General features: G+C 38.7%; 1 protein-coding gene across 3 annotated transcripts in view; it reads right to left on the bottom strand.

Moving 5' to 3' along the window:
• ADAMTSL1 (ADAMTS like 1) overlaps positions 1-25,097 on the bottom strand; it is a 470,685-nt gene that overhangs the window by 262,986 nt on the left and 182,602 nt on the right. For 2 of the 3 annotated variants that reach the window (XM_067744472.1, XM_067744474.1), the window contains exons 8-10: positions 19,631-19,742; positions 15,656-15,794; positions 2,539-2,589 (exon numbers count right to left, since the gene is read on the bottom strand). In XM_067744472.1, the coding sequence (XP_067600573.1) occupies positions 2,539-2,589; positions 15,656-15,794; positions 19,631-19,742 (302 nt within the window). The remainder of the gene's footprint in view (positions 1-2,538; positions 2,590-15,655; positions 15,795-19,630; positions 19,743-25,097) is intronic. The other variant, XM_067744473.1, reaches the window with a different exon arrangement.

The following is a 25,097-nucleotide window of genomic DNA, read 5'->3' as shown; positions in this document are numbered from 1 at the left end:
AGAGGATTATGTGGAATTTCAAAGCAAAACATCTCGGTGCTTTAAAGAAAGTATAACAAAAGCTCAGAGAGGGCATCAGTTAGGATATCTTAAAACAGGGACCATGTAAGTATTTGGAAAAAAAAATATATCCAAGAATCTTGCCCAGGAAGAATAAGAGATGACTTCATATATTTTAACTCCTTTGGCTTTTAATTTTTAAGTACACAGTGTATTTAGTTTAAGAAATTCTCAAAATTAAGGATTATGTGGAAAAGTTGCATATATTAAGTATAAATTAAAGATTATTCATCAGACTGTGTTCTTATATCATATTCAGATATATGTTATAGTCAAAGACTGAAAGCAAGAAAAAAGAATCTAAAAATTCTTTGTTTGTGTTAATGTTGTGTTTTGTATCTACACTTGTGGTCTTAAACCTATTCAAATAATCTCAATAAGTAAAGCCTTCTGCCTTGATCAGTAAGTAGCTGCCCTCTGAGAACCATTTTTGAGCCTTAATTCTTCTTAAGAAATGAAAACATATTTGTAGAAATAACTTCCATTTAGTAAGGCTTTATCAATAAAGCAGAATATCTAACTTTCTAATTAGTTTAGGAACAGAAGTGCACGGGGTAAGAAATATAGTCTAATTGCTAGCTGTCTTTTCCCACTGTGATGCATGGACAGGCCAAAGTGTGCAGAAGACAAGGTGCAAATAAACATCAAGGAGGTTCATCTCAACCTCTCATTGAGAATATTGAGCTTCAGGCACTTGGGGGAAATCTGAATATATAAGAAATCAAGTTTAACCTAAGACAGGCATTAGTCACACCACAGAAATATAAACAAGAGAGATCATAGATAGGAAAGAAACTGAGGAGTGCCATTACAGGAAAAACATCAACTTGTTGTTCTCACCCCTGATACCCAACTGTGCCTTTATCTCGAAACCCACGGCCTTCACCCAACCAGATACATGCATCCTATGAATACTTATTTTACAGATACAGGAATTAAAATCAAATCAAATCTTGGTTCAGTTAAATGAATCTTTTTATATTTTCATTCCATTGTTTTTTCGAGTTTGGTTCTGGATCAAACCAGCAAAAGGATACATCAGTAGCATTCTAAAGTCATTTATTGTCTTTATCAATATAGACATAGGAAAGTGGGAGGGAGCTGATGAATGAAGTAACTCCTTAGTGGAAGAACTTTAAAAAAACCCCAAACAATTATATATAGTATTAATCAAGTACCCCTTTCTATATGCTACCATTAGAATGGTGATAAGTGAGTTCCGGGCCAGTCACTGGAAGTATTTAAGTAGAAGCTGGATGACAACTCGTATTGGTTTATACATGTGCGTGTGTGTGTGTGTATAAAATATGTCAGAATACATCTGTAGTAAATACACATATATGCATATTTGTGCAAATACATGTGTTTACGTATGTGTGGTGAATGGGTGCGATTACTGGGGAAGAGTGGGAGAAGGAAGCGTCAGTGGGGAGCTGGACTAAAAGACTTCGAGGTCCTCTTTTTGCATTTCAATTCATTAAGTATTTGAAGATTTTCAATCAAACTCTGCTTTATTTTACAGTTCAGAATAAAATTATTTTCTGGGCTTTGTTTAGTTTGGAATTGCACAAACCACCGTGGATTATTTCCAATTATTTGTGATCTGATTTAAACCTTGGGTTCTAAACAGCAGCTGGCTCCCTGAAGTCCAAATGAGCAAAGAGAATAGAGCAAAGGTCTTGCTTAGCACAGTGGTGGCTTCACACCCAAATCTAACTTCTGCTCTCTGGGGAGCTCTTTCCAATGTGGCAGGCGATACACTCAGTAGCTAGAGTATTTTTCAGCTTCTCCAGTTTTCTTATGAATATATTAACAAAGAGAACAAGTTCTTTTAAAAGTTCCTCAATCACTTTAATGACTTTTTCTAGTTTTAAAAAATACCGTACTTTAAAAAAGCAGCATAGTGCATGGAATTTTATGTTTTGGGAGAAAAACGCAAGAAAAACCTCCCCTCCGCACCAAATGTTCTGAACCATAAGGATATGAAAAAACTGCCTTTTTGTATTTAATTATAATTTCTTTGGAACAAAAAAAGGATATTCAAAACCCCTATGCAGAGTAATACCACATCTGGAATTCCACATTTGTGGTATTGGGATAATAATTCAGGCAGTGTTTGTTTAACAGTTAGCAACAGTGCTTTAATGACTAGGGTCCTATTGCAGAGGAAACATAAAAAAGGACAAAGGGAGTGAAAGAAAGACATAACATAAACCCATACACTGTATCTAATCATAGTGAATTACTGTGTCCACTGCAATGTAATCTGATCGTATCTTAAAATGGTTTTTGAATGACAAGCTTACAGTCTGAGCAGACCAGTGTTATTCAAAAGCAGAGCTCAGGATGGATTGCAAAACATACTATCTACCATCTTATTTTTACAGAGAAACACAAAATCTATAATATATATATATGTATAAAAGAAGCAGAAGACTAATTTACTAATTCTAGCATCAGGATGATTGATTTACGTACCGAGGAAGGGGATGGTAGAGGTCATAAGGCATGATCTGCTTGTATCCGTCACTGTTAGGAACAATAATGCCAACCCTCTGAGTAGAAGGTACACACAATAAAATAAACACTAAATGATTACATTATACAATTTCTTTAGACAAATGCAAAGTAACATTAATAAATTGTCTCTAAAAAACAACACTAAAACAGTTCAAAATCTTTATGCTAGCATCTGTTTGAGGATGGGGCAAGTTCTTTGAAAGGGCACCGTTGACTATAATTAGTTCTCTGATCCAGGCAGGAAATACCAGTGGAAAGGGTGGTAGTAAGAAGACTGGGCACCTCATCATTAACTATGACACAATAAGCTTGTAAATGTTCTTTAATCCCCCCAATTATACATCCTATGAGGTCATTATTATCATCATTATTAATGTTACTTCCAGATGCTCACCAAGCAGTTTTACAGTTACGGTCTCACTTCTGATGAACGAGAGAGCTACGTATAAGAGTAGGTACCTGGGACCTGACAACACTATGTAGTATGCGTTAGCAAATAGGTAATGCACCCTTGGCAAATCCGAGGATTTTAGTAAAATCTGGAAAGCAGCCGCTTGGTTATTTTATAAAGGGAAGGGGAACCAGCGAATATAGTAGGCAACGATCAACAAAAGCGCATTCCCTACTAAAATAAAGGTAGGGCAGTTAAAATGTGATAATAAAGATGAAAGATCTTTTTTTGTGGTCTATAAAACGTGATATGGCGTTAACTGCTATTATGGTGGTGGTTGTGATTGTTCTGACTGTTGTTAGTATACCTGGTGCTCTGGGAAACCCGTGAGATTTAGAGATAAAGACTAAAGGAGCCATAAGAAATGACATTTTAGGCTGTATGGCTAATGGATTCACAAGAAATGATATTATAGGCTGTGTGGGGGTCCCCAGAGGCCTTTAGGACGCCAATAAAGTACACTAACTACCTCACTGATTTCAAGGAAAGCCTCCAATTGGCAAGACTTTCTTCTTGCTGAGTCCCCTTGTTTGTGGGAGATTTATGACTCATGAATCTCGGATAAAAGGGCTAATACAACAGACTCTCCCTCAAGAGTGGGAGACAGAGAGAGCTCAGTTCACGGATGTCATGTATTTGCTGCAGCAAGGCATGGTAGGTCATGAGCAGAAGACACTTAGTTTACCACTGACGAACGATAGCAAGTCCTTCTTTTGAATATTGAAGGAACTCATGTATTCTATTCTAGGATGAATGGAACTCATGTATTCCGGGATATTCTGGGATGAATATCCGTATTCAATATACATGTTTGTATTTATATTTAAATAAATACATTAAGACTCACTTTGATCCCATCCTCTGACATAGGATGATACAGTACGTTTTTTTTTTTTTTTTTTGCCGTACGTGGGCCTCTCACTGTTGTGGCCTCTCCCACTGCGGAGCACAGGCTCCGGACGTGCAGGCACAGCGGCCATGGCTCACGGGCCCAGCCGCTCCACGGCATGCGGGATCCTCCTGGACCGGGGCACGAACCCGTGTCCCCTGCATCGGCAGGCGGACTCTCAACCACTGCGCCACCAGGGAAGCCCAGTACGTTCTTTTTATATGGCTAGTAAACCTAAGCTTTTGGGTAGAATGAGCAAGGTATACTGTAGAACAGAAAGATAAAAAATAGCACTGGCTGGACATAATGCCCGGTAAGGAGGAAAGAGGGAGTAATAAAAACGGTAGTTCCTGAAGAAATTACTGAAAGGTAAGGGAGAAATGAGAGAAATTAAATTTGAAAGAAAACGAGAAACAAATCTTTGAATACAGATTTCTCTTCCCAAGAGGTACGAACACTGGAGTAGTCATTTGCTTATTTATCTTACATGACTAAATTTTCTTCATTTATTTGTGTGACTAAAGGTATTCATTTATATAACTAAACTTTCATGGTGTGTGTATGTGCATTACTCTTCAGTAACGATGCTCATGAAAACGGATGCTGCCTTTTGAGGAAGTTCAAAATCCCACAGCTCTAACAAACACAAGAATGGGATGAATATTAGCATTAAACTTTTCTCCCTGTTTTCCAAGACAGAGAAACTTCCTATTCTTTTCTGCCTTCTTTTGACAAGAAATTGGATGTGAAAGGTTAATCCAGTCTTTGGTTAGAATCATGGGATCTCTTTCCAATAATTCTTCTGCCTAGTAATTAAGGAAAATTTCTTGCTAAAAGAACTGTATTTGATAGAATTCCAACCTTCCAAAGTTCTTCTAATAACTTTGGTAGTTAATTAAGGAACACAGACAACTGACTTCGCAGTTGTATTTTAGCGAACCCTAGCATCTTCACTCATGCCTACATCCAGACCTAAATGCAGAAATGCATATCGCTGTCTCTGCTCCTGAAAAAATTTATGGCTATGATTTGTCATTCTCAATAGGCGAACGAACTGTTACAGATCCCTGCCAACTGATTTATCAGCTGATGATGTTTAAAATGGAGGCAGTAATATTGAAGGAGACAGGCTAGAAGAAAAGAAGGGGAATGAAAGACGGAGTTACAGAATTCAAGATGTTGGGCTTTGCATTGGACTGATTTAGAAATCATGTTTTTGTTTGAACGAGGAGCTTTAAACCTGGATTCAGCAAAACTATAGCTATATTTGTCTTTCTGTGGCATAGGTCATGGTGAAGACTCATAAAATGACTCTATGGCACCTGTGAAAACAGAAAGATATCAAAACAATGGTGCTCTGTCCAGTCCTGTTAATGCATATTCATGTGCATGGGCTCTGCTCTCTCTTGGGGTTCATGCCATGGCCCTGGCCTTTCACCACATTGTCACAGAGGGGCAGGCAACACTGCCTAAACTTAACTCTCCATTGCTTCCTTTTAAGACACTTAATCTTTTTCTTAGGCAAAGTTTATCTATTGAAGAATGATGGAAAAGGATGCCATTTAGGGACTTGAAGAAATTCTTTCCATGTTTAGGTCTTCATTTTTATGTGTACGTGTGTGCATACATGTTTATGTATGCATTCAGATGTGTCTGAACATACATGCAGTGGGGAAGGAGGCAAAAATAATTTTTAAAAATGATCGCAAAGGGAAATGTAATAAACAGTTGGTTTGGGGGTAAAACTACTCATTCTCCATTGCTTTCACTATTCTGACTGCTCATGCACTTCCTACACTGGGCAATGACTTGATTCCATCTGAAGTCTTTCAAATCAAGGGTCATGGTGGGAAGAAGATGAGGATGAAGAAAGGGTCACTCTGGACTCATGTGATATAAGTAGAAGAAAGACATTGCACATCATCCTCCACACCTTGCTGAACTGTCCAATGACAGGAGAATGCTTCCATGTTATGACAAACTCATGGAACAAAATATTATGCAGCATATGAACATGAAGTCTTTTGAACTATTTAATGACATGGAAAATGTTCAAATGTAATGTCAACTGAAAAAATCCAATACAAAATAGAATGGACAATGTAATTCACAATACTAAGAAAACTTATGTGTTCATATACCACCTATACAATCATTTTTGTAAAGCCTATATATGTGTCTGTATGTGTATACATATGTGTGTGTGTGTGTATACATGTGTGTGTGTGTACACATAAATATATTAGAAAAGGACCCAAAACAGTTGTTAATTCCTGGTGTTTGTATTATGGATGTTTTTTGGGGTTTTTTTTGCTTTCTTCTTTTTATATTTCTCTGTTTTCAGGAATTAGAACTTTTAAGTAAAACAAAATTCAAGTCTGAGAAAGCAAAAGACAGAAACATTTGGAAACATGATATAAATGGATGAAATGAGGCTATCCCTTCAATTCCCATGTGTCACTTAAAGATGACTGAGTCTTTGTACTGAAATCATGTCAGAAGCTATTATAGAACAATATCCCTGACTTTAAAAATCAAGCCCTCTTCAGGCTCACACTACTCAGGTGTGAAATTTACATCTTGTGACATATCTCTCTTTCCAAGAAAAGTCTTAATGTAACTAACTTCATGAGCACCTAATTTGCGAGGTTCTGGGTTCTTCTTACAATAGAAACGAATCATAAGGGGTCACTTTCATGGCTTCAACGGTCCCTTCCAGTGCATCTCTCACCTCTTGCCTCTTCTCCAGAGCTGCAGAACCTCATTTCTAACGTCCTGATGGCTGGACGTACTCTCAGTATGTCAAGCTCAGTGGGTCCAGACAATTCATTATCTTCCCCTACAAACTGCTTCTTCTCCTGTGATCACTGTTACTGTTCAGAGCACTGCCATCCTCCCATCCACCCAGGCTGGATACCACGGGGCATCCTTGCTCTTCTCTTTCCTGTATTCCCTACAGACACGGAGGTCTTCCAGTAGTGATGTCTGCCAAATACATCTCTGTGACATGAATTTAGACCCTTTCGCATGTCTCCTAACAGATTTCCCTGCCTTCAGGCATTGTCTCCTCCAATCCAGCCTGCTCACTGCTGTCATAGCAACAGACACTTTACTTCCCAATGCAGCCCATAACACCCAGTGAAATTTCTTCATCAAGTGCTACCTCTTGTACAGCCTGTCCTTATTTTCCCTCTCAGCATGTAGCCAGACACTTCTCTCTTCCTCTTCCAAATACCCATAGCACTAACTCCCCTCATCACTTTTAACTGTATACTATCTTTTAACTATGTATACATTTTCTTTAGTTTAACAATATGGGACAAAATCCGTATTGGTTCTTTACTATATCTTTTAACACAGTGCCCTGCACAGAGGCAATTCATAAATAATGAGTCAACGAAATCATGCCATTGATGTGCAGACACAAAAGCAAAGCTACCATCCAGAACGAAAGCGAGCAAACAAACAAGAACAAGGTTAAAAAAACTCCCAAACTGCCACTCGCGGTGCACATCTTTAGTCCCACTCCTTGCCCTTTGCTAGCTCCACCATCTGTATGAGGGGCAGGCTGTTTTAGAGGGTAGTTTGGCTGCTCTGACAAGCAGAGGTGATTGGGTAACCTGGGGCAGAGAAAGGACAGCTTAATGGCAACTGTGCTTCAAAGCTGCTTGGCTAAGCTCTACATCTCTTCCACTGGGCATCTCCCAGAAACAGCCATGACAGTTTTTTAAAAGATCTTCTCTTCCCTGTCTGTCCCATGTGTCTTTTCAGGTATCATGCTGCTTTGTAACTGCACAATTCAACTTCCCTCGGGCAGTGTTGTGGTCCAGACTCTCGTTGGCTTTACTTTGCCTTTGCCATGGTACCAAGCACAGAGCTTGGCATGAGATTGGTACTCAATAAAAAAATGAATGAAATTGTGGGTGGTGGGAGCATTTCTGGCACAGAAGAGAGTGATTCATCTTTTCTCAACAACTTCAGGCCAATAGAAACCAATCTCTTCCCAAGCAACTGTTCAGAATGGGGGAGGAGAGAAGTAATAAAAAGTTGGCAGAGACTCAACCATTTGCTTTTTCTAAAATTGATTTTTTTTTTTTTTTTTTTGCGCTGTACGCGAGTCTCTTACTGTTGTGGCCTCTCCCATTGTGGAGCACAGGCTCCGGATGCGCAGGCTCAGCGGCCATGGCTCACGGGTCCAGCCACTCCGCGGCATGTGGGATCTTCCCGGACCGGGGCACGAACTCGTGTCCCCTGCATCGGCAGGCGGACTCTCAACCACTGCGCCACCAGGGAAGCCATGCTTTTTCATGAGTGGCAGAGCACAAAGGATTATAGCATAATGAGGACAAGGACCCCCTGAGGACTTGGGAGATGGAAGGACTGTTCTCTCTGCCAACTCTCTTTCTGTGTGACCTTGAGTGCACTGCATTTGGACCTCTGTGTTGGTCTTCTGCAAAATCTAAGTATTGGATGAAATCAGGAGTTTTAAGATGAAGTAAGAATGGGTGCCTGGAAACCCATCTCATGGAGCTCTATCTTATCTGTCCCCTTCCTAGTGGCTGCTAAGGGCAGAACTCAGAGTTCTGTGGACCACAGATTGAAAACCACTGAACTAGGTAATCATCTCAAAAGCTCTCCTATTTTAAAACTTGATGACTTTACAAAACACCGTAGGTTTCCCTATCATTTAAAGAGGCAAGTTGGACATCCAGCAAATGAGGAAATATTCTGTAAATAGGTTACAATTTTTTTTTAAAACACAGTAGCTGCTAGGCAACATTCATTTATCTTTCAGAAATCAGACCAAAAAAACCCTGCTTCATTGTCTAGGATTTGAAAACATTTTAAAGATACATATTCATTTTCTGCTATAAAACCAACTACTGGAGAGTTTTTGATCATTTGATCCAAAATATCATAATTTCCTTATATTTCTGTGGTTAAACATTTCTGATATTAATGAATGCAATTTCTGAACTGCTTTTAAGTAAATGGGACTAATATTTCCTTGGGCTTTGGTTAGCTTTTCCTGTACTGTTCCAAATGATTTGGTCATTGTTTGATTTGAGTAAACATCAGTATTTACGTTTACATGAAAAAGGCATGCTTAACCCAGGTCTGTGGTCAATTCAGAGATCCAGGGCACCAAACTTTGCATTGATATGGTTGGCAGTTCTGTGCTGGCTGTGGAGGTGTATGGTGGGTTTAAACCAGATCGCACAGGTTGCTGCAGGCATCATGCGGAACAAGGGTACCTGTAGGATATGATGACACGGGGGCAGGTGACCTGAGTTTATGTAGCATAGGAGCTGCTCTGGAAGCGGAGGCACTTAGGTCCATGACCCAGCTCCTGCCTGCCCTGACTTGGTGCAGATCGCATAACTCCTCTGGGCTTCAGTATTTTCATCTGTAAATATAGATGATAAGCCCGGTCTTGCTAACCTCCTGGGGAAGGTAAAACTGGATTGAGATAACAGACGTGAAAGCACTGTAGAAACTTCAAACAGCAGTAACATTGGGCCAGTCATGTTATAGGGTTGGTTCTCAATAACGATAGCTGACTTGCATCGAGCGCTTGGCATCTTGCTGAGAGCTTTACGTGCACCATCTCATGTACTCTCTATGGTTCCTGTCTGACAGGAATACTATACTCATTGGACAGACGGCAAGACTAAGGCCTAGAGAAATTAAGTAAAGAAGCTACTTAGCTGGTAAAGTCAAATTGAAAAATTGAAGTAAAAAATGAGGATGATGATAATATCTGTCCTATTAACTCACAAGTTAATTAAATGATTGCATATATTTACACTTTTAAAAACTTTAAAATGTAATATATGAAGTGATCATTATTATTAGTGATGAACTGGCTTGGTGGAAGAACAGAATTGTCCCATAACTGAGTTAGAGCTGACTGTCTGATACTGTGTGGTAGGTCTATAAACTTGGGAAGGGTACGACCATGCATTCTAAAAAACATCAGAACTCTGCTTTATTCATCTCATCATAAATGCATGAAAGTGCAAATGGGATTTTACGATGGTATTTTTTGTCGCTTATTCATTAGCTACTTAAAGTAGTATATTTAAATGAGGTTGAGCAAAAAGAAGGAAGTTGTTACTTTTCTAAGTAATTTACCTACTTTTATAAAACAAACAGAGCTTCGTGACTAGGAAAACATTTCATTATACTTTAACTCCCAACTGAGAAAACCATGTTCTAGCCCTTACATTGAGTTCTCCTTTTTTGGAGACGGACATGGCATAAACCCCATGCAGATTGAATGGCAGTGTCTCATAGCTGGTTAAGTGGGGATTTTACAAGTTGCTAATTATCTTAATTTTTCACGATCATGATTTTATAAAAATCTGATAAACGTGATTTGCTTTCCTGAAGGAATTTCCTAGGAATTTATGTTTCCTGTTGTGAAAACAGCAAATAGAGAGCTACCTCTCTAGAAGACCCATATGAAATTTTAGAGTTCCAAGTCCTTTCACGGAGGAGATAGCTGATTTCTGGAGAGTCTAGGAGTTTCTCTGAAGTCACATCAACATTATCGTAACGGTGATCTTAGTCATAACAGCTGCAGCCACTCACATTTATTGAGTGCTTATCGTGTCAGGCACGCTGCTAAGCTCTTTAAATGTATTACACCCTTTATTCCTCATGACAGCTCTACGAAGTAAGTAGCTATTATCCTTACTTTGGAGGATGACAAAACTGAGGCTTAGTGAGAACAAGGAATTTGCCGAAGGCTACCCAAACCAGTAAGTGACAGAGCCAGGATCCCAAGCCAGGCTATGTTGTTCCAAAGCTCCCCTCCTAAATCACCATGGTATAGTGATAATCACTGCATCACCACTGGACTAGCTGGTCACCAAGTTAGCGTGACTGGGTTTTATAGGTCCACTGTACATGCTGTCACTCACGGTGGAGATTATTTCTCTTGCATTAGGATTCAAGGTGCATTAGGATTCAGTTCTGAGATTTTGTTCACACTTCGGTCCCATGGCCAGGGATGACTTATGCAATTTGCTGTCAAATTAAATGGTGCTGGACAAAATAAGTCCACTTGAACTCAAAAGAACTGCCACTTGGGGCATACAAGTTTGGGCATTTGCTTAGGACTGCTGCTCTGAATTCCTTGAGGGAAGGGGGAATCTGTATGGAGTTTCAGCAAAAAACAGATTTGTTGGCTAATGATTGTGACCATGATAGTGTGATGAGTGAGAGCTTTTTTTGCTTCTCCAACCTTTGCCAATTTAAGCCCCCTTCATTACTGCCTTGGAGAGAAAAGCAGAGGTCTGTGCCAAACCCCCCCCCCCCAAAACAAACCAAAAATAACCTGAAAAGGTGGTTCTCTGATCTTCTCACAAATAATGTCTTGCACAATTCCCCCCAGACAGCCTTAACAGTCTTACCAGTCTCCTAGACTGAGTTACGTAAGGCCAAATGTAGCCTTTTTTACATTGAAAGACACTCTGAAAACATAAGGTGCTTATTAGCTGAACTAAAACTATGCCTTTTTAGTTGTTGCTGAACCACAGGTATACATTTGGAGGCTTTCTGGCCACATGATAGACTTTACCCTTCATCCAAGAAGCAATGATGACACAAACCATTGCACCAATCACCAGGTACTGTGTTAAAAAAAATAATTTCCCCTCGTGTAAAACAGAAGCTATGATTATAGCATGGCAGGCACGAGGAGGATTTTACATTTGATAAGATTCCAAGTGTCTTAGCTACCATAGTGTTAAATCAATGAAGCAGAAAACATGTTAAACATGTCCAGATCTCTGATATCCAAAAGGGCCATGCCTCCGGACTTCTGGGTGTGCCCAAGTTGGGACCACCACCAGAACATATACCATACTCTGTATAGGGTGTGTGATGGGACTAGTGATAACATAGCTCTGAGGCACCTGTGAGAAATATTCTCAATTTTAGCTAAAAGTTATTAAATTTTAAACTTCACTTTCTCTTCTGTCCCATTATAAGCATTGTTTTAGCTTCTTTTCTGAGACCGCTTTTGGCCTGGAAACAAAGAATTTTGTCATGTCATAAAAATAACTGCATAAATGCCATCAGTAGAGAGCAATACAGCTTTCTTGGGATGGAACATCTGGCCACCAGGTAAGCTCACTTGTTGGTCTTGTAGTGAAAGGAACTCAAATTCCTGTCTCAGGAAATGTCAACTTACTACATGTCATGGATATTCATTTCAGGCTTGCTTTAGAAGAGTGGAAAACGAGAATGCTAAGTCATTGAATTCCACGTGTCTATTATATACAGAATGATTTTACCTATGTATGAGCTATAGACAAAACTGGAAAGAGATATAGCAAAAGCATTAATAGTGATAATCTGTGGGCACTGGAGATTTTTAGTGAATTTTATCATTTTCATTATAGTCTTTTAACTTACCAACATTTCTGAGTTAGCATGAAGAATCAGAAAAAAGCCATGAAAACATGAAAATTATTTTGGAAAGAATAGGCTAGATGTCAACAATCTCTTTAGTCCCAAGAACCACTAGACGAATCCAGCCACAACCATAGAAACCTATGGATGCTGTTGGTGAGTGAAATGAGTAAGTGATGTCATTCATTAGTTCAAATTATTATACAGCAAATTAATGAGAACAGTGAGGCTATTTTGGTAAACAGAAAAATTGGGTATCAAGGATTATGGCTAACGGTTATCACATCCAGTTTATTTCTGATTTGTTTTGGTTTTAGGTGTGTAGTAATGAGAAAATTCTTATCTCAGAGAAGTAGTTGCTAATGGTGACAATTTTTATAGCTCACGTTACAATCTTCAGATATTTATTTTTTAATTAAACAGACATAATCACGGAACTTAACAATGAGGGCAAAAAGTATTTCCTTTGGTAGTGAAATAATTTTACTATTGTTACAACAATTTTTAATTTTAGCTTAGCTTGACCAAGTTAACAATTCGTTTATGTTTGAGTATACTTTTTGTGAGTTATTGTTTAAAGATACTTCAAAATATATAAACTGAAATTTAATGAAGCAACTCCACGGAACAACAACTTCTATAGGCACAGTTGGAAAACCACTAATTTAATGCAACAAATAACCCTCTCACTTCCACTAGTGGGTGAGAAAACTAAGGCCCAGAAGGGTAAAATAATAAACCCAGGGATACAGACTTATTTAGTGCCTTTTTTGCTGTCCATGGTACTTCACAATCTCGACAGGGAATGAACATGGCTATCTAAATGGGATTTTGCTTTCAAATAATCGGCCCAAAACCATAGTCTAATACAGGAAAAGTGAAGAACTATCTCAATGGCTACATAAAATAAATTTCTTTTGAAATTCCAAAATATGTGACTTTGTTCTAAACAATACCTCTTGTGTTTTCCCTTTTAGGGGCTTCTAGGTTTGGGTGCAAAGGTGTTGTTTAATGTCACCATGTCACTGTTGATTTTACTATTAGACAGTTAAATCTGTAGTTAGAAAACAGTTCCTTGGGGGTTTGATTCTGCTGTGTCTGATGAGAGGGCAGACCTATTTTATCGAGTCTCTTCATCTCCTTTTCTCAGACTATGACTTCTTATTTTCTCTAGGAACTCAGGAAGGTTGCTTTGATCCTGGATATGCAAATGAGTTCAGTGAATTTCACAGCAATCCTGAAGTATCTTAACCTCAGACTAGCATATCTACATTTCCTAAAGCAGTTTCCTCTTAAACCTCTTCTACTGCTCTTAATTTTTACAGCTTTCTTTAATTACCTCTGTAATAAAAAAGCAGCTTCCTGACATTTGCTTCTAACTTATTTTTTGTCTCCTTTTCTCTCTCTCTTTTTTAATAGCCACCTGTCCCAACATTTATACATGTGCTGTATTAGATGTTTTAAAATAACATAGACATAGAAAAAAGATACATTTCACAAACTTCTTTCATGTAGGATGGCCTTTTGCTTTTGAATAATAAGAAATAGGCCAAAAATATTACTCCAACAGAAAAGATAGGTGAAAATCAGAAGCCAGAAAAAAAATGAGTAAATTATTTACTGATTAGAAACGTATTTCTTAAAAGTGTTAACAAAATGCTTTCACTTCACAACTGTTTTTCATGGCCATCTCTTCACTGAAGTTTTTTCTGAGTGAGGGAAAAGCTTAAGGCAGTTGTGGGAAGTGAATTCGTCATTTCTCCTAGAAATACACACATAAATTTTCATAGGACTGTGTATAAGACCTTCAAAGTTGCTCTATGGCTGAGTCAATCTGTTTGAATTGGGATAATTATGCTTTTTATGCACTGGTCTTCCTGGCATAGGTATGGATAAAGACGTATAATAAGTAAAATAATTTTAAACTAGGGTTGAATTGCATGAGTTAGAATTATCTTGGCTAAAAATACCTCATACCCTTAATATTTCCAAAATAAAGAGGTCCAAGCAAAATTTTAACACCTCATTTGGTTTTATACCGTATCCAATCTTTAATACATAGTTATCTGGTGTAATATGAAGCAAAATTAAACTTCACCTGAATTATATATTTATAAAATATCTACTCGTCTGTTTCTGTAATGAAAACCTGTTATTCTGAGTTCACTTTTATCAGCTAGGTAATGTGGTGCCTATGAGTAAGTTAATAATAGCAATTTCACGTCACCTGTAGAACTTAGAATTCCTGAATGTGAGGCAGAAAGAGTACAAGAAAATACACTTTTAAAAGGTAACAGCAGAAAACAAAAACTAAAACTGCATTGCCTACAATTCAAAAATAGAGTGAGTTTCAGCCACATGGCTCATGTAGTATTTTACCTATTCAAAGTTTTGTTTTATGAATATATAGTTAATAAACTACGATTTAAAAAATACCATTGAGATGTTTCTCAGAAATCCAAGGGTCCTGGAAAGGATTCTCTATCTTTTGGTCTTCATGATGAGTTTTGTAGGATAAGAGTTTTCATATATCCTCTCTCACGTGTTGAGGATGAATAAGCCAAGTTAATAAAATTACCAGGTAGTGTTGCAACTAAAAAGGCAAATATTACACCCATGAAAAGATTCTTGACCTGCACTTCTATGACTACTCATCATCTGAGATATTTCATTCACCAGTCTGATTCTTGATCCTGCAAATAACTGAGGGTCAATTATGGTTTCCCCAAAGCAAACATAGGTGAAAGTGTCAAGTGTCTCTTTAAGGCTCCTAATTAAAAAGACCTTTAAAAAAGAATCTGACTGTTAGAAATAAGTCCTGCTTTCTCTTCAACAAAGGCTGAGTTTATTTAAATGTGGAAGAACTGTTCTAAGGCTGGTTTTGATTCTGGTTAATCGGTGTGGCCCACCATAGGCTAAAATGGGTCAGCTGTGACCCTGAAATATGGTCGGCTCTGATCATCTCACTGATCAGGTGACAGGGTGAAAATGCAAAGAATCCTGAGAACATTGTACCATCACGTTTGTTAAGGTCAGAAACAAGTAACCAGAGTGAAACAAAATCAGAAGAGAAAATGACTGCAGAGTGCTTTACCTGTAGCTTTACCAATGGAAAACCTATAGACCCTGAGATGGCATCTTACAGTAGCAAGAGTGAGGGGCATGGGTTCTAATAACACGTGACTAGGAACGGACACTGGACGGCAGCACTTATTTATTTTTAATTTCATTTTATTTTTAATGAACCAGCTTTTAAGAAGCTTATTTGAACTTGATTTATGTTTATGGTAAATAAACTGGTAAATGTGACTGACCTGGCTGGACAAGGATCCAGGTTGCACTCCTGAAGCTTGGGCTTGGGTTTGATGTTCTCGGGGTAATAGTGACAGTATTGGTCAGCAACCACTCGGTTACTCCGAAGATCGTAACACTCAGCCGATGTCAGCTGGTAACCTGCGGTATCAAACCATTCAGGCAAATTTCAATGCACACATCAATGCAATATATTCCCTTAGGCTTTTCTGGCCATCTCATATTAATGAAAATTCTTCCCCAACGCTCCAGTCATTTCCAGGACCAAAGACGGATAAATGGAAGGCTTGCTAATTTTTGCAGGCCTCAAAAACTGTGTTTTTCCACTCGAATTTTAATAATTAAATTATACCATAGGGCTTGAACTACATAAGCACATAGCTAGATTATAAGACTGTTGTAAGTACTATTCTTATTCATTTCTTTTGTATAATCTAACAGTCGAACACAGAATTCTGTATCCAAAAAAGGTCATCAGTGTTTATTTACTAACCATCTCATGCAAGCATGCAAAATTGCCTCCCTCGTACCTGGGGCCTCAGGGAGAATAAACTCCCAAATTAAAAAAAATAACCCCCAACACCACTCCTCTTGGTCAGCGGGTGACCATGGGACATGACATAGGATTGGGTACTGCTAGCTGCCTGGAAACTTTTTTTTTCTTCTTTGCCTAAATTCAACCTGAATGGGTTAAGCTGAGTAAATGGATGACTAAGACCATCATAAATCTCAAGTTTCCCTACACAACTAAGAAAATACCTCGTACTGTTCAATTTTTGTTTCAAAGTCCTCTACCACTTCTCTTTAATTCTCTAGCCAATATTTCTTTTTTTTTTTTACTTTTTTTTTTTTTTGTGGTACGCGGGCCTCTCACTGTTGTGGCCTCTCCCATTGCAGAGCACAGGCTCTGGACGCGCAGGCTCAGCGGCCATGGCTCACGGGCCCAGCCGCTCCGCAGCATGCGGGATCTTCCCGGACCGGGGCTCGAACCCGTTTCCCCTGCATCGGCAGGCGGACTCTCAACCACTGCGCCACCAGGGAAGCCCTCTAGCCAATATTTCTTGATTTCCATGCACAAATTTCCACTCTTTAGAGAATCCTCTTTATTTATTTATTTATTTAAAAATAGTGTTGCTCAGTAATACTTAATTCTACTCATAGTATGTTTTACCTTTCCTACCTACCTCTTTCTTGTCCTGTGGATTTCTGGTGGGATGGTGATGAGGACTTAGATTCTTGGGGTGAAAAATAAATGTATATAGAGTATTTCTTTTAAAAAATTAGGCCTTTTGTATCATTCTAACCCTAATCAACTCCAAAATATATTCCCCATGGGCAGTGGTTGAATATTGTTATTGCTAAATAAGTGTTAGAAAGTCAGATTTAGAGTCGTTAAAAGTCCTGCAAAAGATTTTAGGAGATCAGAAGGAGGCTTCCAAACCAGCTTTCCTGACTTGAAGCTGTGTTGTCAGACCACCCACAAAAATTAATTGTTCACTAAAGACCTAAAAAAAGACCTTTTAACAATTTTACTGTAAAGATGAAAAGCATGGAAAGTAATGGCTAAGAACACATGTTCCATTTAATTTTTTGTCTTATAAGAAAAGCAAAATGGTATTTTACATAAGTAAATATACTTTTGTTTTTCAATTGCATTATACTTAAAGCAGATAATTTGATGACAAGCTAATTATTTTATAAATTTCCAGAAAATAATTTCTACTCAAGGACAGAATTTATCAGGTAGTAAAATGTGGGCACAAGCAGTAAGTAAACACTAAATGTGAGATTATGAGTTTTAAAAATTGTAATTTGTCAGCTAAAAATGTGGCTGGGAAGCTCTTCCAGTGTGTGTGAAATGAAAACTTAAAACACAAATGAAATAAAGGAGCAAAATGGTCAGATAATTGTGTTTTCTAAAGTTTCACAGGGTATTTGGAGTAGCAATTCTTTACACTTAGCGAAATGCTCGGCTAGTTGAATGTGGAACCAGAAACATATAAAGGAATTTAAAGATCATTTCTTCAGCAATTTTCAAACTGTGGTCCATGAAACGTGCGGAAGGCTGGTTTCTACATCTTTCAGGTCTTCACTCTGAACAGTGTTCCTTTATCTGGCTCCCTAGTAAGATTTCCTTTGAAGAAAGCGTTTGATAGCTCAGCACATTTGAGAACTACTGATGGTTCTAATTCTTCACTTAGATGTGAGGAAAATAAAGCCCAAAGAGGTTGGCTTGTATATGAATCTAACATTAATTGCCTTATTATATAGCAAGCCATTATCAACGTTACTGAAATTATATGCCAACAGCAGCTCTATGTGAAACTGACGCAGCAGGCCTCTTACTGAATTGCTACTTCTCACAGAACATGTTTTTTATTTAAAAAGAAAAGAAAAAAAAAATACTTCCTTAGACTTCTTTTTTCAAAACTGCTTCCTGTGTTAGTCATTAATAGGTGTATCAAAACAACATATTCCCATAAATATCAAAGTAATTGGCACTTTATTTTTTAGCAAAGTGATTTTCCATTCAGCACAGATAGAGCAACTGGAAACACTATTTTACTGAAATGCTTAAAATGTTGAATTAATCGTTATGTAACAACCAAGTGAAAGCACTCATTTTTGACTAAGTGCTTTTAAGGTAAAATTGAACAATGCTCTATAGAACCTCCTTTTCAACAGTTTGTTCACATGATGCAGACACAGGTAACACAGCTGAAGATGAATTATATCATATATTCTTATTGTTTTATGAAAATTAATGGATAATCATTTGTCTCCATTTTGAGGTAATATCCTTCTTTTCTCTTATCAAAATAATATAGTGATACCTATGTGGATTAGCTACTTAAAGTGAGTCAATTAACAGGCGTCCATGAAGCTGCAGCTACAATTTATTTCATATGCTCATTTTTAAAGGAATATACATAAAATTTATACCCATTAAATTACCAAAACTTTTAAAAAAGTGATAGTCCACAAATACTGGCTCAGTTAGCAATGAGACTAAAATATTCATAGACTGCTTATTACCCTTGTGGAAAGAATTTTGGTAATATAGCCACAAAAATTCTGCAACTCACTCTTGTGAATTTAGTCCAAGGAAATAATTTGAAAGGAGAAAAATACTTAGGTATTAAGTTATTCATTACATTATAATAGAGAAGTTTAAATGAACTGAATGATCTTCTAGAGGGATATGGTTAAATAAATTCTTATAAAATAATTCATGGAAATTATTCTGTAGCCATTGTAGTAATTATTAAAGGTGCGGGGGACCTTTTCCCGTAACGCAAAATGCTGTTCATGTTACAGACACGATGGAGCAGAGATGGGAATTTGTCTGGTGACTTTTCAGGAGAGATGTGTTTTCATGTATAAATAAGTCAAGTGGCATTCTTTTTACTGTATGGATGACAGGGTAGAGCTGACAAATAACGGAGCCTAAGTCTATGGTGCAGTGATTTTTTTTTCTGGTAATAAACTGTTTAATTAATCTCTGATTCTCCTTGGATACATCATGCTATGTAGAAGGCCTGATAAACACTCTTCACTTGATTTCTTAATAGATAAGTTCATTCGACCAGAGTAGTTTGTTCTCAAATGAATAGACCTTGGTCTAGAGGTGAGGTGAATAGACCTAGAGGTGAATAGACCTTGGTCTAGAGGTGAGACCTTGGTCTCACCTCTAGACCAAGCTGTTGCCTGGGTACGACACAGCTCGTCCTGGACTTCCACGAATCAAGGAAAGGAGGAAAGACCATTTCCTCTGATGGGGCTCTACAGACAGAAAACGTTCCTGGGGCATCTACACTGAGGTATCTGCCTTACAGGAAGGCTTCAGGATTTGGCCTCACTGAGAAGAAAGAATCTGACGCACCCAGCACTTCCATATGCCGAAGTGACTATTTGTATCACAGCTGAGTCCTCCCTCAGAGACGCCAAGAGCTCCTAGACTAAGTGAGCACCATTACCTCCTCCACAGGTTGCTGAGCAAGGAAAGAAATCCGTCTCCCTCCATCGGTGGATGATAGGCTGATAGAAGATGAACTGGACTGTACTGTCTGCGGGCCCCGAGTTGCGGATCTGCAGGAGACAATGGCAAAGCAGAGGAACTAATGTGACAGAGGGGTGCCCTCTGGGCTCCTTGCAGCTTGGACAAGGACGTGTGGTAGTAATGATGGCCTCAGGCTGTGTCCAGGACAGCACTGGGAGAGAAGGGGCAATGGCAGTATCACCCATCTTACCATCTAACCAGCAAACGGTCCTGGCACAAACCATCACTATCATCACCTTCTCAGTTCTGTCACCACAGGACAAGGAATGGCAACGTCTCAACTTGTGATGCTAGCAGGACTGTATCCCAAGCCACTTATTCCATTCCCTCACCCTCTTTTATTTCCAACCTCTCTGGTATGACAGGTAAAATTATATGGATTTTTCAATGTAGGTTCAGAAATAGACAGCTTGTTCTAAGAAAATTATAAATGCAATACGCTGCAAAAAAATTAAAGGTACTGTCATTGGTTAAGAGAAATAAAGAGTTAAAGAATTAAGGAGCCCTTCCCACTCAGAGACATACTTGGAGTTTCCTGGCAATTTAGTGATTCACATATCTTAATGTGCAAAGTTACCAATGGGAAGCTCGCTAAAATGCAAATTCGTGGGTTCCAGCCCAGAGATCCAGGCAATTCAAATGTAGACAGTCCAAAAATCAAAGTTTGAAAAACACCAACTTACATGATAAAAGCATTTACTTCAAATAAAACATGTGTTTATGGAAATTATAGCTCCTTTGTTTTGTAAAAGGGAGGAATGTGAGGCAATAATTCTTTAACAGTTTAAAAGTACAAGATTGAGGAAACAAACTCAACCTGAAAGAGAAGGAAAAGTATCCAGCAGGAACAACGCCTTGCTTTTACAAAGACAGAATGACGTCATACAACATTTAGACAGTTGGGCAAGGGCGAGGCTCGGGCTATTTCTTATACTAAAGGAAGTTCCATGGACAGCTCCAACTCCATCACAGCAATTAGAGAAGCAACAGTCAGCAGAGTCATGTGGCCTAAGTCTTTGTTAATGTTTTCAAGACTTAGCACCGTTCCAACTCCCCTTTATCTAGAAGAAATTGATGGATTTGGGCTTCAGATTTTTTTAAAAAGATAGCCTTTTTTTTTTTTTTGCTACTGAGTTTAAAAACTGGATTAAATACCTAGGGTGCAGACGGAAATAGGAACACCGAAGGAACAGGTGCTAAACCCTAGCTCGGTTTTTGGCATTGGGATAAGAATATGAAACGTTCCTCAGAAAATCTGGAAGCGCTGCAAAGGAGAAAGAAGAGAGAAAAGCTACAGAATATCTCATATTATGCTAGGATTCTGACCCACGGAGCATCCAGGTCTCTCCTAATTAGAATAAACAGTGATACAATTCCCTACTTTAAAGCAACAACAGCTGAAGCAATACAGTGTCTTTCACAAAAGGGGAGCATGGCCTACAGATTAATATTTTTCAGTCCTATGTGTCAGACACAGGATATCTAATTGCTTGCTGAGGGAGGTAGTATTAATCACATTCTTTGGAAAGCTTTTTTTTTTTTAAGCTCACAAAAGCCGATTGCTCTTTTGGGATGTGTGATTGTCATGCTGGAAAGCTATTAGAAGAGGACTCTCATTTGAACACAAGCTCCATTAAAAATAAAAAGGCCAGAAAATTTGTTTAGATCTGGAGAGACAGATTATTTTGCAGAGGTCCCTTTTGGGATGCTAGAAATTAAACTAAGCCCTAAGAAAGCGTGTGTGTGTTGGCAGGGGGGTGCGGGAATCAAAATGAGGAGGATATGACATCCAAATACTTGGAGAAACCTTGTTCTAGAATATCTACAGGGTCCGGCTTATCTTCTGGTCTGCTTAAAGAGGCCAAAAATGGAGCAGGTCCTTTCTTCAGCTCCCTGGGAATTACCAAGAAAACCACCACATGCCCAAAGAGAAAGGCATGAATGTCAAGGAGTTTTAGCGTCAAGAGGGAGTGTTAGTAAATACCATGTTGAAGGAAAGAATACAAGCAGCTTAGAAAGAATATTGTTCTCAATGAGTTCAATGAAATGATGCACAATGACCACAAATGCAGAGACTCTATGCCTAGATTTGAAAAGAGACTGGAAAGAACACGGACATCTTATTTCAAACAGATGAAACCAATTGTGGTGTATCCAAACCTCTGATCTCATAATTTTGCTTGGTTCCTTCCGCCCTGAAAGCACTCCTGCTTCTCCCTTCTCAATAGTTGCCTTCTTTTAATAAGAACAGCTACAACTACCACAACAACCAGTACTTACTACATTCCTACCGTGTGCAGGGAACATTTTATTTATATTAAATTGAATCTTAAAACTACTCTGCATTATCATCCACATTTACAATGAAAAAAATGAGGCTCACAGGGGTTAGGTGACTAGCTCAAGGCAACACAGCAAGGAACCAGCAGAGCAGGGATTTGAATGCAGGTCTGCCTGTCTCTAAAGCTGCCATTCTAGGTACCAAGCAATCCTATCACTGTTGTGAAGATGTAGACATTTATCTTTAGTGGTATCCTTGTAACTCTTCTCAGTATCTTCTTAATTTTACATTTACATTTTAGAGTAGAAAAAATATTAAAAAAAAAAAAAAAGAAGAGGCTAACTGGATGCCTAACTTTGATGGCCTAAATTGTTGCTTACAGAGATGAACCACCGTGTTCCTTTTTCCTGGTTTTATTAATTCTGGGCTGCTGGGACTCTTTTTATCATTAGGTCTGGAGCTTCAAAAACCTTAAATCCTCAAACATCAGATTTGGGTTCTCAAATGTACATTGAAAGCTTCAGTTTGACACATTAGAATTTGGTTTTAGGGAACTAAACCATCTGGCGTATGTAATTTTGACCTCTTCAAGTTAATAAGGAAAAAGAATGTTCCAAACCAAGTTTTTCTTCCTATAATTATAATGGTTCAGTGTTTCTAACTCTATATAATAACTTCTCACATTGAAAGTAAAGGAGAAGACAAAACTGGTCACTTTCCATAAGTTGATCACGCTGTCATGGTAGAGCTGCAGGGCATACAAATATGTGCTTGGATAACTGGTAAGTTTTAAGTCCACATAAAATCAAAGGGAACAAGGAGAGATTTCAAACTCACAAAAGACATCAAGCACACACAGGCTCTTGCAGATGAAGCACTATGAAATGCCATACTTTTCCTTCTCAGTGGGGAAAAGGGTAACTTGTGAGCCTTGGGATGTTCGCCAACTAGGTTCCTGTCTCTTTCGAATGTCGTAGAAACTTTCGCCCCAGAAGGACTGGCAGGGCAGCGGGCAGGCAGGGTTCTCTCAACCCGCCTTGCCGGCAGTTAAGTTGCTGCTCTGGCATGAGGAGAGGTGGACAAAAGGGAGCTGTGGGCAGACCCACCACTGTGAGTCACTGAGCTGGGACCCCCGGACCCACAATGGTATTCAACTTGGTCACCTGCTCTTAGGGCAGCCAGGGATGCCGCGACTTGGGAAGGCTTGGAAATGGTGGAAATAAATCAGTATGCCTGCTAGGGAGGGAATAAAATGGAAAAGAGGGGAATCTGTTTACTAAATGCCTCAGTCTCCTATATTTTAATTTGGGGCTGTTCTGGTGGCAGATGGTGATAGCAAATCATCAAAAAACTGTAAAAATATTTTTAAATGCTTTTGTGGGCTTTGAAGAATATGCAACAATAATCATATCTTTCTTATTAGCATTTAGGTGGTTACAAATACTTAATATTGATACAGTTGTTACTCTCTTGCCTTTCTCTTCCTTATTCTGTAAACTCCACGAAGGCAAGTATCACTTATCTTGCTTATTGCTCTTCCTTCAGCATCATCTACAATGTTTAGCACATAGTAGGTGTCCAAACAATTGAATAAATGAATGCATGAATGAAAAAACCAAATGAATTATTTACTGACCACGGTCCTTTCAAGCACTTTTGGAATTGCAAACTATTATTTGTGACAAATTCTTGGAAGTGTTATCTTTTTATATACATCTTGCAGTTTTCTTGAAGATGTTAATAATCATTTCTTGTTGACAAAATTGATTATGTTGATAAATTTTATGAAAAGACGCAGTATTGTTACAACACAGCCCTCACCCCAAAGTACTTTTCACCCTCCTTTGAAGGTTATCTCTTTCGGCAGGATAGTGTAGCGGAAAGGGCTTATAAAAATGCTAGTTATTATTGGAATAAAACATAGACTTCAATTTTCTACTGTGTTAACAGTTGGAAATGCTAAGATTAGAGGTTATTCAGTAAAAATAATGAAAAAAACATTGGTAGCACCCAACTTTACTTTTACACTTCCTATAGAGTTTTCTAGTCGTCCTAAAATGCCAGACCTCAATATTGGGAGATACAGCAGTTCAGCTCATAGGCCCTGGGCTCAGGGTTGCATGAGAGATGTTGGTTATGGATTTACTGCCCAAAGCCCTTGCGTATGGCAGTAGATCAGGGATGCTTCTTTGGAAATAATGAGTGTAATGTTGGCTAAGGAACAAAGAGGTGGAAGCAATGTGTCAGGACGAAGTTGCTAGGCAGGGCAAACTAGAGTCTACTGGATGTGTTACAGGGAAGAACAAAATCTGACTACATGTTGGATCTGTTTCTTTTACTTTAATCTTTGCTTCCCGTTGCTTTTGCTCACTAAAAGAATACTGCCTGTACATAATGGCCTGCCTCGGGGAACCCTGCCCCTCTGCCTGAATGTTAAACCAAAGTGCCTTTGTTCAGGGAAACATCCTGACCCCGTCTACCTGTGAATGGCTGCAAGAAAGAAGGAATTAACACATCCCCTCCCCGAGGCTGGCCATTTCAGGAGATATCTGCAAAACTTATGGCCTTTTTACTTTACTTCCCCACCTCCTCCCCCTCTCTGTTCTATTAAAGAAACTGGCATCCAGACCCCCGATAAGATGGTTCTTCAGAGACACTAGTCTGCCATCTTCTCTGTCTGCCGGCTTTCCGAATAAAGTTGTATTCCTTGCCTTGGCACCTCGTCTCCTGATTTATTGGCCTGTTGTGTGGCAAAAAGAGAGCTTAGACTCGGTAAGAGAAGGACTGTCTCAGTGCTGCGATGCAGAAGGAGGGCAGAAAAGAAATGAGCAGAGTGGAGCCAGCGGGGCTAGGATTGGGCAGGGGTCTGCCTCTCTCAGCATCACAGAAAGGTGAGGGGTTGGTTCTCTGACTCTGTATCTTAAACCTAGCTGTTGCACTTGTAGAACAATGTGTGAAAACGAACAAGAAGTGCAGGGTATTGTAATCAGCTCAGTCCTAAACTCTTGGAATCGATTAGCATAAAGGAGCATGTTTACTGGGGGAATGAAATCACTATTTATTACATGCTTCTTTTTTCCCTATAGTTAATTTAGACTTTTCC

This window comes from Pseudorca crassidens, chromosome 7 (assembly GCF_039906515.1).
Source record: "Pseudorca crassidens isolate mPseCra1 chromosome 7, mPseCra1.hap1, whole genome shotgun sequence".
Taxonomy (NCBI): Eukaryota; Metazoa; Chordata; class Mammalia; order Artiodactyla; family Delphinidae; genus Pseudorca; species Pseudorca crassidens.
Note: the sequence above shows the minus strand (reverse complement) of the source record. Positions and strands in the feature narration are given on the sequence as shown.